General features: G+C 37.8%; 1 protein-coding gene across 4 annotated transcripts in view; it reads right to left on the bottom strand.

The window, feature by feature from the left end:
• Positions 1–13,051, bottom strand: part of CTNNA2 (catenin alpha 2) — a 539,666-nt gene that overhangs the window by 53,887 nt on the left and 472,728 nt on the right. For all 4 annotated transcript variants that reach the window (XM_054824266.1, XM_054824262.1, XM_054824263.1 and 1 more), the window contains 3 exons: positions 12,185–12,277; positions 11,744–11,900; positions 8,420–8,620 (listed from right to left, as the gene is read on the bottom strand). In XM_054824266.1, coding sequence (XP_054680241.1) covers positions 8,420–8,620; positions 11,744–11,900; positions 12,185–12,277 — 451 coding nt within the window. The remainder of the gene's footprint in view (positions 1–8,419; positions 8,621–11,743; positions 11,901–12,184; positions 12,278–13,051) is intronic.

The raw sequence follows: 13,051 nt of genomic DNA, 5'->3' as shown, positions 1-13,051 counted from the left end.
AAAAATGATGCTCTGTTAGGAAAAGAACCCAATCATTATCCAGATTTAAGAGGTTTTAGTACAGGAAATTCACAAAGCTATAGCTTAAAATTTGAGAGTTTTCAATGACATTTCTTCCAGTGTTTTGGTTTTTCAGGTTTGGGGTTTTTTTTGGTTTGTGGTTTTTTTTTTTTTTACTTAATTGAGGAGAGAATAGTCTATTACTGGAAAGTTTAAGTATTTTAAACAGGTATTTAAAAAATAATTCCTATGGGATATCTGACATACTCTGTCGAAGACAGCACAGTTTCTCAATTTAGTTTGAAGGATGAATAAGGAATCAAACATGACACCTTATTTAGCTTGAAAGGTTTGTCAAAGTCTCTTTTTAGAAGAACTATAAATTCCTTATCAGAAGATTCTAAATATTTCACAAAATGTTTATTAAACCCTGGTCTCATATCATAATTTACAACATTTCACTCATGATTATTATATTGCTAATTAAAAATAAAAAAGTTTTATAAATTAAACAATATATAACAGTATTAGAGTAATTGGTTTTCTGAGAAGCAGATTTGATTTAAATATTTTGTTTCTTGGGCTGATGTATGCTTCCATCTATGTCTCTTTGTAGTACACACTGTGCATAGACATACCATGCATACACGTACATATATTAATAATATTTTGGTTGTCATGGATGAAGAAATGCCCATATATAATTATGTCTGTGTATTACGTCGCTGGATTGTGTTTTCAGAGTGTTTGTCATTCAGAGAACAGTCACCGACTTCTGTTACAGCTAAATACTCATCAGTAAAAATGTGAATCCTCATCAGTTCTGGGTATCAAACCCTACGCACCTCACATTGGTCACTCAGGGAAAAGGAAAAGCAAAATTAGGGTAAAATTTGCAGCATGCTGGTTTAAGTGCTATGGCATGGAAACGAATGAAACATCACAGTCCAAAGCACAAGATCATCTTTTCTCTTCTTGCTGTTTACTGATTCACCTTCCTCCCAATGAAGTGGTTAAAGGATAGATGTAAAATATTGAAACCACATACCCTATAGAGTTTTGCAGTAAACACAAGACTTTCAGGAAGAATCAGCCTTCACTGCCAATATACTGCATCGCTGGTTTAGTCACAGACCATAAAACCACTGTTCTCAAGGTGCCTTGAATTTACGGCCAAGTCCTTACCCTTTGGCCCATATGTGTTAAGTCTTCTGGCACTTCACAGAAAGCTTCTACTTCCTTGTGGGCATACGCAACTATGCAGCATAGACATAGTAATGCAACACTTTGATTGCCTCATGTGCAGTACGGGTGAGCTGCACATTATAGAAATTAATGGGATGGCTGGAGTTACATTACCAAGTATTGTGAGATATGGACACACATAAAATTAAAAAAAAAACCAACAACCCCAAACCCCCCCAAAAAACCCAAAAACCAAAGCAAACAACAACAACAAAAAAAACCCCAAACCCCCTCGAACCAAAAAAAAAAAAATCCCCAAACAGACAACCCCCCCCAACCCCTTCAAACTTTGTCCTGATTGAGTTGTCATTCGCAGAAAGATGAAATGTCAGGGGAGAACCAAGGTAAGCGGTGTCTGCAGGGAGGTGCCTCGTGGCCAGCAGCGTAAGCAATCATGCAATGACAGGGCACATCACAAAGCATACGAAGAAGGATAACAAATGACGACTGCAGGGACATATATGTCTCACTGATTTCAGATGCCTCACTCATTCTCCTGCCTACTTGTGCAAATAAAGACTACATATAGTGAGCACCCCCAAAATATTATTACTACTAAACGGAACTCCCTTCTGGTTAATACTTCAAATAAGCCTAGCTGCAGCTCTTCAAAAAATCCCCTCAAGAAAACAGTTGCATGATGCGGACAAAAAATGGCTTATATAACACGAGCAAAACACTCTTTCTGGCTTTAGTTATAAGTTTGTGTATATCTGTTCGTAGGTGTGCGTAGGCAAGGGGACGCAAGGAATGCCAGTGTTTTTATTTTAAAAGATTATTGTACAATTCACACTTATATTCACAAAACATTCTGGTGGAACTAGTCAATATTCACTGCATTTTTCTGCCTGTATTTTCTACACTTGGTATCAATTTTATGTCTACCTCCACAACCACCCTCCTTACTTCAAAAAATGGCTCTTAAGAACACAAGATGGTTTTTTTGAGAAAAGATTTGAACCACAACTAAATAATAATGGTCTATGAAAATGGGCACTTCTATTATACTAATCTACTGTTCATTATCCAAGGTGTCTGCCACATCCAAAATAGATATTCCTAGTCTTTTTAAACTCTAGTAGAGTTAATTTACCTCCAAATCCCCATATTTCTTTAATTTTGTCATCCTTATATCTTGAACTTCTTCCATTTCTGGAAGATCTTCAGGTTGTGGAGATCAAAACTGAAACCACTCTTTGGGGCATTCGGTGAATGTTCTCCTTAACGTACAGGCTAACATCTCAAACACTGATGAGAGGGCTGTTGTGCATGGAAAAGGTATCTTTGCCCAGTTGTCCATAATGATGCCATATTTTTTTCTGAGGAGATGTATTAGCTGAGACCCTTCCTGTCAGTGTAGACAATATAGTTAAAAATTGTTCTATTTACCTAGAGAAATTAAATAAAATTATCATTTATTATTTTCTTTCCGATAAGGACACTCTCCTACTCCCACCAGCCAAACCAGGATTTTCCTTTTGGCAAATTTTGCTTCTGTCTGTTCACCTGTTAATTAATACATTATACAACACCAACCACAGCGCTGACCTCTGAAGCATCACGGGATTTATCTTTCTGCCTGCTGAGCTATGGTCATTTATGCCTTGCTTGTGCCTTGTAACCAGTTCTTAATCCATCAAAGGCCTTAACACTCACTCCATGGTTACCCATTTTCCAAACAGCTGTGTGTGCAGGACTTTATGAAAAGCCTTTGAAAATCTAAATCAATTACGTTATATTCGCCTTTAGTACTATATTCTATTTTTAAACTCCAAAAGTGGAGAGAAAAAGAAATAGTATTTAAGCTTTTAGACACCACGGTGATTTATTCATCTCTTATGGTCTCGCATTTAATTGTCTGAGAATATATTTTACATGATTTCTTACTGTATTCCTCGGCATATCGAAGGCAGTCTCTCTGGTTAAAAATTCTTTGGATCAAACCAAGCACTGGTGGAACATAATATTGGGTATTTTCTGGTCCTTTTGTAAAATACCAATTTTTTTAAAAATGCATTAAATGTTTTGTGGGGTCGTTTTTGTGATACCTTGACCTTTGGATTTCAGTTTAGCAAAACTTTAAAGAAAATGCTACAGTGCTTTGCAGAATGAAAGCCGTTATTTCATCAAAACCCTTGGATAAATGATCTCATGTTCTCAGGATGATGGTGCCCATAAGTTGTACTATAACCACCTGAAATGCCCATAAAACATGAATTTAACATTTATTTTTTAAATAGGCTCCATTTTGCAATTTTTAGCTTTCCCTGTGATTCAATTTTTTTTTTTGTTACAGCTATGCTTAAATTCATCATCTTGCTTCTACATTTTGTTTCCCTTCATATCATTTCTGAAAAATCCATCTTTACCACATTTTAGTATTAGCTTTGATAATATCATTGAGCTGCCTTTTCCTAGTGATAAATATCTTTAAAGTTTGTCCTACTCTTCCTGATAAAACTCTCACAGGCTTACTGCTGAATTGCCAGGAGTGCTGAATTTGAACTTTAGTCCATTCTGATAAAGACAAAATAAAAAAAAAAAAAAAAAAAGAGTCAAAACAGAACTCAGAGAGTGACCTACTTAAAACCAGCTAGTTACAAAGTTACTATGATAATTTAAAAACATGCTTAAAGCTGAAACTCTAATGTCTGGTCTGAATTAGATAATTTCAAATTTCCAACGTCCTTCCCAGGAGTGAGTAACCCAAGTACTATGGTAGTGGCTCTTCCACGATCGGACATCCCAATGCTAAGTGAGGGGGGAAAAAAAAAAAGAAAGAAAAGAGAAGTTTTTACAACCCTTCTCAGCCAGTTCTGGTCCCATTTGTTCTGCTTTTTCTCCTTCGCTTCCCATTCGCTCCCTTTCAGTACAACCCTGCAAAGCCTACTCATTTAAATTCAACCCTCTGAACTTTAAAGAATGTCACAGCTTTTTCTCTTCCCTGCATTTCAGAAATCTTGAAAAATAATATTCAACCTCATTGCCTGTTACTTGATTTATTTCTACGGACAATTCTTTTGACCTGTTTAGAATCTTGTGCTTCTTCCCTTCAGTTGTTAGCGCTTCTCAAACAACGGCTGAGCAGACTTCAGTCTCCTCCTTGTGAGAGTCAATGGGACACTCTCAGCTGGCCTCGGTCACTGCTAGGACAGGGTGCTGAGCGGTATGAAAGATCTCAATATTCAAACAGAAATTGCGTTCTGTTTTCTCTTATTCCCTTCCCTTGCTTTTCACCTTTTTTCTTTGCCTCTTCTTTCTCCTCTCTTTTCCTTCCCACCCTTCTCTCCATCCTTTTTTCATGGACCATCTGTATTAGGATAATTTTATACTTCTCTAGAAGTGCTGAAGACCAATATAACAGTTAACAGGAGCCATCAGCATGGCCCTGCCTACCGATCCCTGGGCTGTGTCTGACCCCGGTTACCCCAGTGGGCCTGATCCTGACTCCCACCACTGCTGGGACATCCCAGCCTGGCCTCAGGCCATCCCTGTCCCCACCAAGGTTCCTGATGCCCAGGGCTGGGGCTGCCCCAGGGAGACCCTGGCCCTTGCTCTTTAGGAAACCAAGCCAAAGATATTAGTAAAACTTCACAGTGCCCCAAAAAGCAAATAAAAAAATTAAACCCTGAAGCTCTGGTTTACTCCTGCACACAATTAATATCCACTAAAATCCCTGAGTTTTGCCTTCGTTCCCAGCAAGCCCCACAGACTCTGTGGGTTTATAGTTTTCATCTTGGATTTATAAGAAAGTCAGCAAGCGAGAGTCAAGTTTTCATTTTGGTTTTAAAGGAAAAGTAAAGTGCACAATTTTAAAAAGCCGTTAACCAATAGGTCACTACTAATACTGCTGTCAGAGACAAGAATCTAGCCTCTACCAAGTACTTGGCTATAAAGGCAGTGGGTTAGTCAAGCACAGGCAAGAAAAGACTAAACCACTGAAACAAACCAGCCCATATATTCCAAATGCTATAAATTAAAACAATATACAAATAAAACTTTAAGGTGAAAGCAGTTATTAAAGTAAGGTTTACATAGATTCAATTTCTCAGAACCTACCATTATTACTTTCATTAAAGATGTATTTTCTCCTGCCCCCAAAAAATCCCATTAGCAAGGTGTTTCTCTTTTTTGGAAAGAGTGTTCTGTGAATCAAACCCAGTACTCACATAATAATATGAAAACTCTGGAAAAGGACCCTTAACAGAGGCTTTCCTTGCCTGAGCTGATAGTTAAAAGTAAATAATAATTATTAGAGAAATGTAACATGCTTATTTCCCTTCCACTGTCATTTAACTAAAATTTTCCCAGCTTTCAAAAGCACTTCATGTAAAGTAAATACTCAATTAAAAATCAGGAGGAACAAAGAGGAAAAAGATAAGACGTTCATCATTGTGTTTCTCAGAGATTTTCATATGTGCATCTGTGGGTGGAGCCTGACTCTAAATAAATCACCCTCACTATTCTTGAGTGTCGGGTAAAATCTGCGCAGGATCTCAAGGTGATGAAAAAAGCGAATATATAAAAATGTGCATGTACTCATAGATACCCATTGCTCTCTATCCACAGATACACTGATGCATATGTAGACAGAGACCAGTCCTAGGGGAGTGGGCGGAGTATAAACGGGCAGGGAGCAGAATGGCGTAGGGTGGTCTAAATACCATTTTCGCCACTTTATTCTAGGGTGAAGAAACAAGTCAGCAAATTCTACCTTTTTTAATCAACAATCATAGAGAAATAATAATCAATGCCTTTGTAAATGGCCTGAAAAGCTGCAGATGGAAATTGTGCTGTAATACCAATGATCCACATTCACGTCTGGCGTAAATTGTTTTAGCTTCATTGGCTCCATTGAATTTGGGCCCATTCCATCTTCTGAACTTCTGCGGCACAATTTGTACATGACGTACAGTCCTTAACATTTAAAACGTGATATTTTTTAATTTTTTTTTTTTATTACTCGCAAGTTTGCTTACATTTTACAAAATACAAAATCGGTAATAACTTTGACTTTGAGGAACAAAGACTCAGTCTTAAGTACTGAATCTCAGCGTTAACAAGTTGATGTTGTCAAGATGCACTTAGTCCAGAGCTTCTAGCACTTAGTTGTATTTCAAATCACATCAAAAAGTGCATTAAGTATGGGATGTAAATATTTACTGTGCCTATTATTGATCTATATGACTGTGCTTTATAACTGTCAGCTACTCTGTTGAAAAATTATTAACAAAAAAAATTTACAGAACACTAGGTCAGAATTTTAGCTGAATAAAAAGCCTGAAGATAAGTTTTGCTTAATAATGAAATCTTAGCGATAGGAAGAATTCTTCAAAATCTCTCTTCTACCAAAAGGAGGCTTTAACACAAGATTACAACAAAATATTTTACCATATCAAACTGTACAGATTATTTTCTTTCTGTGAATTCAAAATACCAGTTCATAGACTTTTTAAGTAAGCTAAAATTACGGTACTCATTCCAGTGATCCCTTATTGGGTAGTAAAAAATAGGGGGACTAATAAAAACAATTTTCATATCAACCCAGCTAAAAAACACATGACACTAAACCTTGAGGAAAAAGAAGCAGCAAACCTTATTTCTTTATCTTCGAGCTGCACGGGGGCAAACCCCAACCCTCTGGGTTCAGCCAGATGTAAAGGGAACGTGAATGTTGCGGAGGAAATGGCTGTGTAGCGCCAAACGGAGCACGTACCATAGGCTGAAGATCATGGTCCTGATTTCTGACCTCTCTACAAAAATGTCTTTCTGCAGCTTTCCCAGGAAAGAGCCTGCGACACTTAGTTTCTACCAGAGTCGAATCGTTGGCGTGAATTCGCAAGGACTTTGGGTGTTCAAGGCACAACTTTCTAGTCATAATCGCCATCACAAGCATCCACATTTCAGCCATAATTTCCAATAAATCATAAAGAAAGGTCAGAAAAAGAAGAAATGCTTGATTTTGGACATTGGGATTTATCTGTGCAATTAGGGTTTGGGGTCCCTTTTAGGGCTAAAATATAATAAGCTGGGGACAACAATAACACAAGTTCTATTAAATCATCCTAACATTTTATTTTTTTTTAGCCAATTTTGCTGATTTCTGTTCTCAAAGCTAACACAGGGGCTGCCAGAGCTACAACAGGTTTTGCTTTTCTATCTCACAGAGAGATTTTGTCTGAATGTTGCATTTGCCGTGTCCTGAACCGGTACATTCTCATTTGTTCCTTCTAAAATAATCTTGATGATTTTAAAGCCCAGATGAGCAAGAGCAGCCAGATAGGGGAGGATCAGCTCAGACATTTTCAGACATCTGCAGAACGTGCACCTATATCACAGCTGGTCACTTGTACAGCGAGTGGAGACCCGGTCCGTAAAGTTAATGAAATTCAGAGCATGATTCATCCGAACAAATGTAGACCACTGCTTTAAGATGAGAGCACTTGATAGTACTGCCTGCACTGAACAATTCAGACGCGCATAGCAACAGATAATACTGAGTATAAAGGAGTCTGAAATCACCAGCTTAGACGTAATCACCTATACTTAGATGAATCCAACCCCTGCTCTGTGAAGGTAAAAACAGGTTAAAAAAAAAAAAAAAAATAAAATCAGTGTTTTTTCCAGCCTATCCATCTAGCAGAATTTTCTATTTTTATATAAACTGTTTATTTCATAGTTTTTATATTTTTTATATAACGCAGCAGACTTTTATATTTTTTCAATCAGGTAATAAATTTTCAGTCGTTCAAATGTATTTTCAACGAAAAATTGTTCGGTTTAGAAACACAACTTCAGTCACCAACGAGTACATTCACCCGCGCAGACCACAGCGTAACGTTTGTAATCATTTTCTAGAGACACATAATACGCAATCAACCGATTCAGAAAGAACTTGAAGAAAAGGCTGTGTATTATTTACTCAAATCATTGAAACTTTGATGAAGTAGACTAGCCTTGATGGGTTACTGAATCTCTTCTCTTATACGGCTTTTGTCAATATGACTTCTGCAGTAGCATCGAGTAGAGAATAAAAAAAACCCCACTCATGGTCATTAATTTATTGTTTATGTCTTGTTTTCAAGCACAGGTTCCCCTCTGAGTTACAGATTTCAGAGAACTAACTGAAAGTTTTAAGTGGCTTCATATTGAACAATATTTCAAGCAAGCTTACCAGTTTCAGAGAGCAGTTTGGTAGCTTCCAGTACCTTCTCAGTATAAACTCCGGTTTCATAGTTTTCCATCTCTGCATTAATGATGTGAATAACTCTGGCTGCACGGCCTCGGATGGCACCCGCAGTTCTGTCTAGTGTATCGACATCCCCCTCTTGGAGAGCAATCACACACTTATTCACATCTTCCAGAATATGGTTTTCTGGAATGTAGGGGGAAGAAAAAAAAAAAAGCTCATTTCATTTCGTTCTCCCTCATAGCAAAGCTTACTGATTTGGGTAAACGGCAAATGTCAGTACCTTAAAAAATTTATATTTATCCTTACCCAGTTCTGCAAAATAAATAGCATTCTGTGATACTATGCCACAAACCAGTACAAATCCCAAGTGTGATATTTATCTTTAAAAGGGGACTGGGCTACGTCCTCTAACCTATACTGGGAGTAGCAACCTGTAATTCTTTGAGAAACAGTCACAACATCGCGCTGAATTCTATTATAGTGAAAGTGTAATAAAAAGCAATCCAAAAAGAAAAGTGGTCAAATATTATGCAGATGCTCTACTAAATAGTTGGGCAATTTTCTGAAGATGAATTTACACATTCCTATGAACGGTTAATGTATTTGGTTCAACGGTGCCTAAATAAGTTAGAAAAGCAAATAAATCATTTTGAAAAGAGAACAGCAAATGGCCTTTGTAGATAGCAGGAGCCTGTGCACAAGCAGTTCATCTCCTTTGCTCTAAGGCAGAGATTAAGGTGTGAACTTTTCATGGCACACAGAATAATCATATATGACTGTGCGTATTCTGAAATAAGAGTTGACAACAGCGAGTCTGCTCAGATGATGTAATATCAAGAAGGTTTTTGGAAATCTTGGGAGCTTTATTGTTTTTTCTCGGCTCAGAATCAAGCCATCTACTCTCACGTGCTGCAGTATCATATTTTATGTAGTGTTCTCACATAGAGATAACGTGAAAGGACGAAGCAGATTTGACTAGCTCAGACATTATTTCCCTGCAGCCAACACAGTTAAAAATCATTTCAATAATAAAAGTATGACTGAATTTCATATTTGAGCAAATTCACTCTGAGAAACTCAGTGATTCTAAACAGCAACTTTTCTGCCACAGACACATCGAAACTGAAAATGAAATGCTGTTCTTTGTAGTAATAAATAAAACAGAATCAATCAGTTCACCAACTGCTTTTTGTTAATTATTCTTGGCCACAAAAATAAAATGACACAATACTCTTCACTGTTAAAAACCCCAAGGTTGGATCATTTGAGGGTTTCAGAAATGTTTTACATGATGTTGAATTTTAAACTGTAACAAGTCTGAATGAAAAATGAAAGTTCCCTGAGCTGTGAATCAGAGTAACTTGTGAGGCAAAATTCTTTGTTTAAAAAACTCTCTATCCACAGTTTCAAAATGTTGCTTTGCTAAAATATTTCTTCCTCCTCACAATCTCCATTTTCTTTCCCACGGCATAACCAAATTTTGCCCAAGAAGAAGTACCTTCTGAATACAAACGTCCGCTGCATTTGGAATATAAAGTAATTGATTAAAATCATGGTCAACCTCTTTTTAGTAGCCCCTGTATTCATAAAACATGCCAACATGACACTCAACATGGAGAGGAGGAGGTGTCATCTCTGAGGTACGTTTAACCAGACACAAGCCCATTTTGAACGCTTCACTGGTTTAACATCCAAAAATAAAACTACCCTGTGTAAGCTGAGGCTCCCAAGCTTACAGCTAGCAGAAACAGACTTTCTGGATACATGAGATAGTTGCCTATTTTTAATAGATAGAGATGGCTATGGACAGTATTAGAAAGAAATCTAAACCCAACAGAACTACTACCTCTCATCTGCCTTGGGAAGTTTGGATCTAAGTCAAGACTATCTCAAAAAACACGTTAGAAGAAAATATGATTTGAGAACAACAAAAAATAAAAGTGTCATCCATTCAAATAACTTCTGATTTTATGGATACAAGTGCTCGGAGTGAACAAAGCCCTCAAGCAAATAACCAAATGGCCATTTAAGTGTGTTTGCCAGCTCTTTGGCTTGTGGACCCGGTCTGCATTTTACAGCTTGGTCTGCCCTTCCGTTGCAGGTCTGTTGAAAAGTGTTTGGCAGCTTCAAATCTCAAATGAAAATCTATGTGCTACCAAATTCTGAAGTACCCTTTTATTCTGAGAGTTCATTTTCATTTTCTCGTCATGGCTTGCAGTAAACACTCTAGCAGTGGTGTTGAATAGTGGAGTGTAATTATACTAAACCAAATAATTTCCCTGTTGCTAATAATAGCAGGATACAACCAAACATAACAAAGGGGAGGGCAAAAAAGAAAATTAAGGATTTTTTTAAAGGATTTTTTTTTTCTCCAAAGATCTTAAATTTTTATTAGGTAATTTTAGGAAACGTCAAAGAAAAGAATTTAAAATGAAACATAAAATTAAGACCACGCTATCTCTTGACGTTTGGCTCTTCTGTGACATTAGAGTAAGTACACTTGGCACACTCTATGTCCTTATTCACAACAACGAAATTCACCTCTTTCAAACCATAATAGGAAAATGAGTTTTCTGCAGCAGACAATTAACCCAAGACACGCAGCACTTGGCAATTACAGTACTCATTGTGTATGACTATATTATAGCAATACGCTCTGCCGCAAGTTGCAGCACTTGGCAAGGAGGATGGAGAAAAGACTGTGACACAAAGAGTCAATGTCCTTCTCTTCTGGGACCCAGACGTGCTTCCCAGCTCTCTGGAAGTGTATGCTCTGGGCATGTCCTGACAACATCCCTAGATGGGACTGCCGATTTCCCTTCCTCCTATCCCCCTTCAGGGCCTGGTCACCCCGGATGGATGATCAGGGGGCCAGGACTGGGTGGTACATCCACCCCACTGTTTAGACACAGCTGATCTGAGCTAAGCTACAAAATAAAGTTCATCTTTCCCACAGCTACACGAGGACTTTAACAATTTTTGCAAATACTGTCAGCCTGTCACAGGTCTGTAAAACATTTTTTAAAAGGTGGCCAAAATCCTACTTTGTGCCTGAGTTGAAACGAAACTTCTCTGGAAACAGAAGCACAAATAGGATGCTGTTTTCTCAGAGAGGGAAAGCTAACCATTGCTGCCAGGGATTAACTGGCATGGCTTGGTTCCTCCTACTGAGTGTGGAAGATCAGCATTCCAATAAGGATGGACTACTGGACTAATGATGCTTTAGTACCTGTAGCTTTTCTCTGCTCCAACCCATTACTTTAATTTAGCAGTATATTTTTAGAAGAGTCCCTTGATCCCCAGTACCTGAAACGGAGAGGAAATCATCCACCGAAGTGATGTCATCAACAGCTTCAGTGAGAACTCGCACTTGTTTCTCCCACTGATCTTTAAAGACATCCATGTTGTCCTGTGCTACTTTGCTCTGGGGTCTGGCAGCCAACGTGAGTGCAGCATTTATTACCTGTTATTCAAAACCATTCGTTACAAGGAGTAGCAAAATTTTGTCACAAGGGAAAGAGCAGATAGATTACGGACTGTGTTAAAAATACAGCGTTACACCCCATTCGATACGCAGGTCTCAAGCTATGAATGTATTTTTCACAGTTCACGGAAAGCAGGCAACAATGGAATGACAAAGGAAAGGCTATAATCTTCATCTAGGCTTTTTTTCCCCTGTCTTAGCTAACTGATGCTTTTTAACGCTGAAAGAGTTCTCAAGCACTTTTTAAGAGGAATTTTACTTACCTGTGGGCACAGACTATCAATCTGTGTTGCTGCCATACGGACTAACTTCACACCTTCTTCATTATTTGAGATTGAACAGGCCAGATTTGCAACCTGCAATGAAATCAGCAGAATAAGAATCAAGTTTTAGGCAAGCAGGCCATTTCATACCTTTCTCTCTTCTTACTGAGCCTTGCCTAGAATGAAATAATTGTATACAAGAGGAATGCAACAGCGTCTTTTGTGCTGGTGAACAGAAACTCATGTAGATTATTTCCTTACTTGCAAACTGAACTAGCCATCTTCATTTGATTTTTATCAAAAATCTCCCCTCACTGTCAAGTGTTTCATATCCTCCTCTAAAGCATGAAAATAACCTCCTGAGAAGTCATACAGATAATGTAGATCATCCAGACAATTATCTATAAATTTCCTTTCCTCACACTTTCTTTTTCCTTGTATTAACCATGTCCATTATGAATACTAATTATCAGGCTAATCCATATACTCTGAGCTTTGCAAAATAAGGAATCTTTGATGTCCTAACGCACAGAATTCTGTTCTTCCACCCATAAACAAAACTCTGATACCTTCACTGATACGGAGAAGGTTGATATTTCTCAAGTATCGTCATTGTTTCAGATCCTGATGTTTTTATGCATGTTCAAATTGTTTTAAATCTGAGGTGAACTTCTTTATTTCTATGTGATTTTCTGCCCTAGAGCAAAATGTCCATTAGCAAGAATATCATAACTTGGTCATGTGAAATGTCTCTGTTGAAAGCCTCATTCTGTAATGTATGCCTGAAGAGGTCCTTCAAAGGTGTAGGAGTCTGCTCTGGCACCGCTTTGGGAAGTCTGAACCTCACAAGACTGCAGGCTGTTTGGA

The sequence above is a fragment of the Grus americana genome, chromosome 4, assembly GCF_028858705.1.
Source record: "Grus americana isolate bGruAme1 chromosome 4, bGruAme1.mat, whole genome shotgun sequence".
In the NCBI taxonomy this organism is placed as follows: Eukaryota; Metazoa; Chordata; class Aves; order Gruiformes; family Gruidae; genus Grus; species Grus americana.
This window is presented reverse-complemented; position numbering and strand designations above follow the sequence as displayed.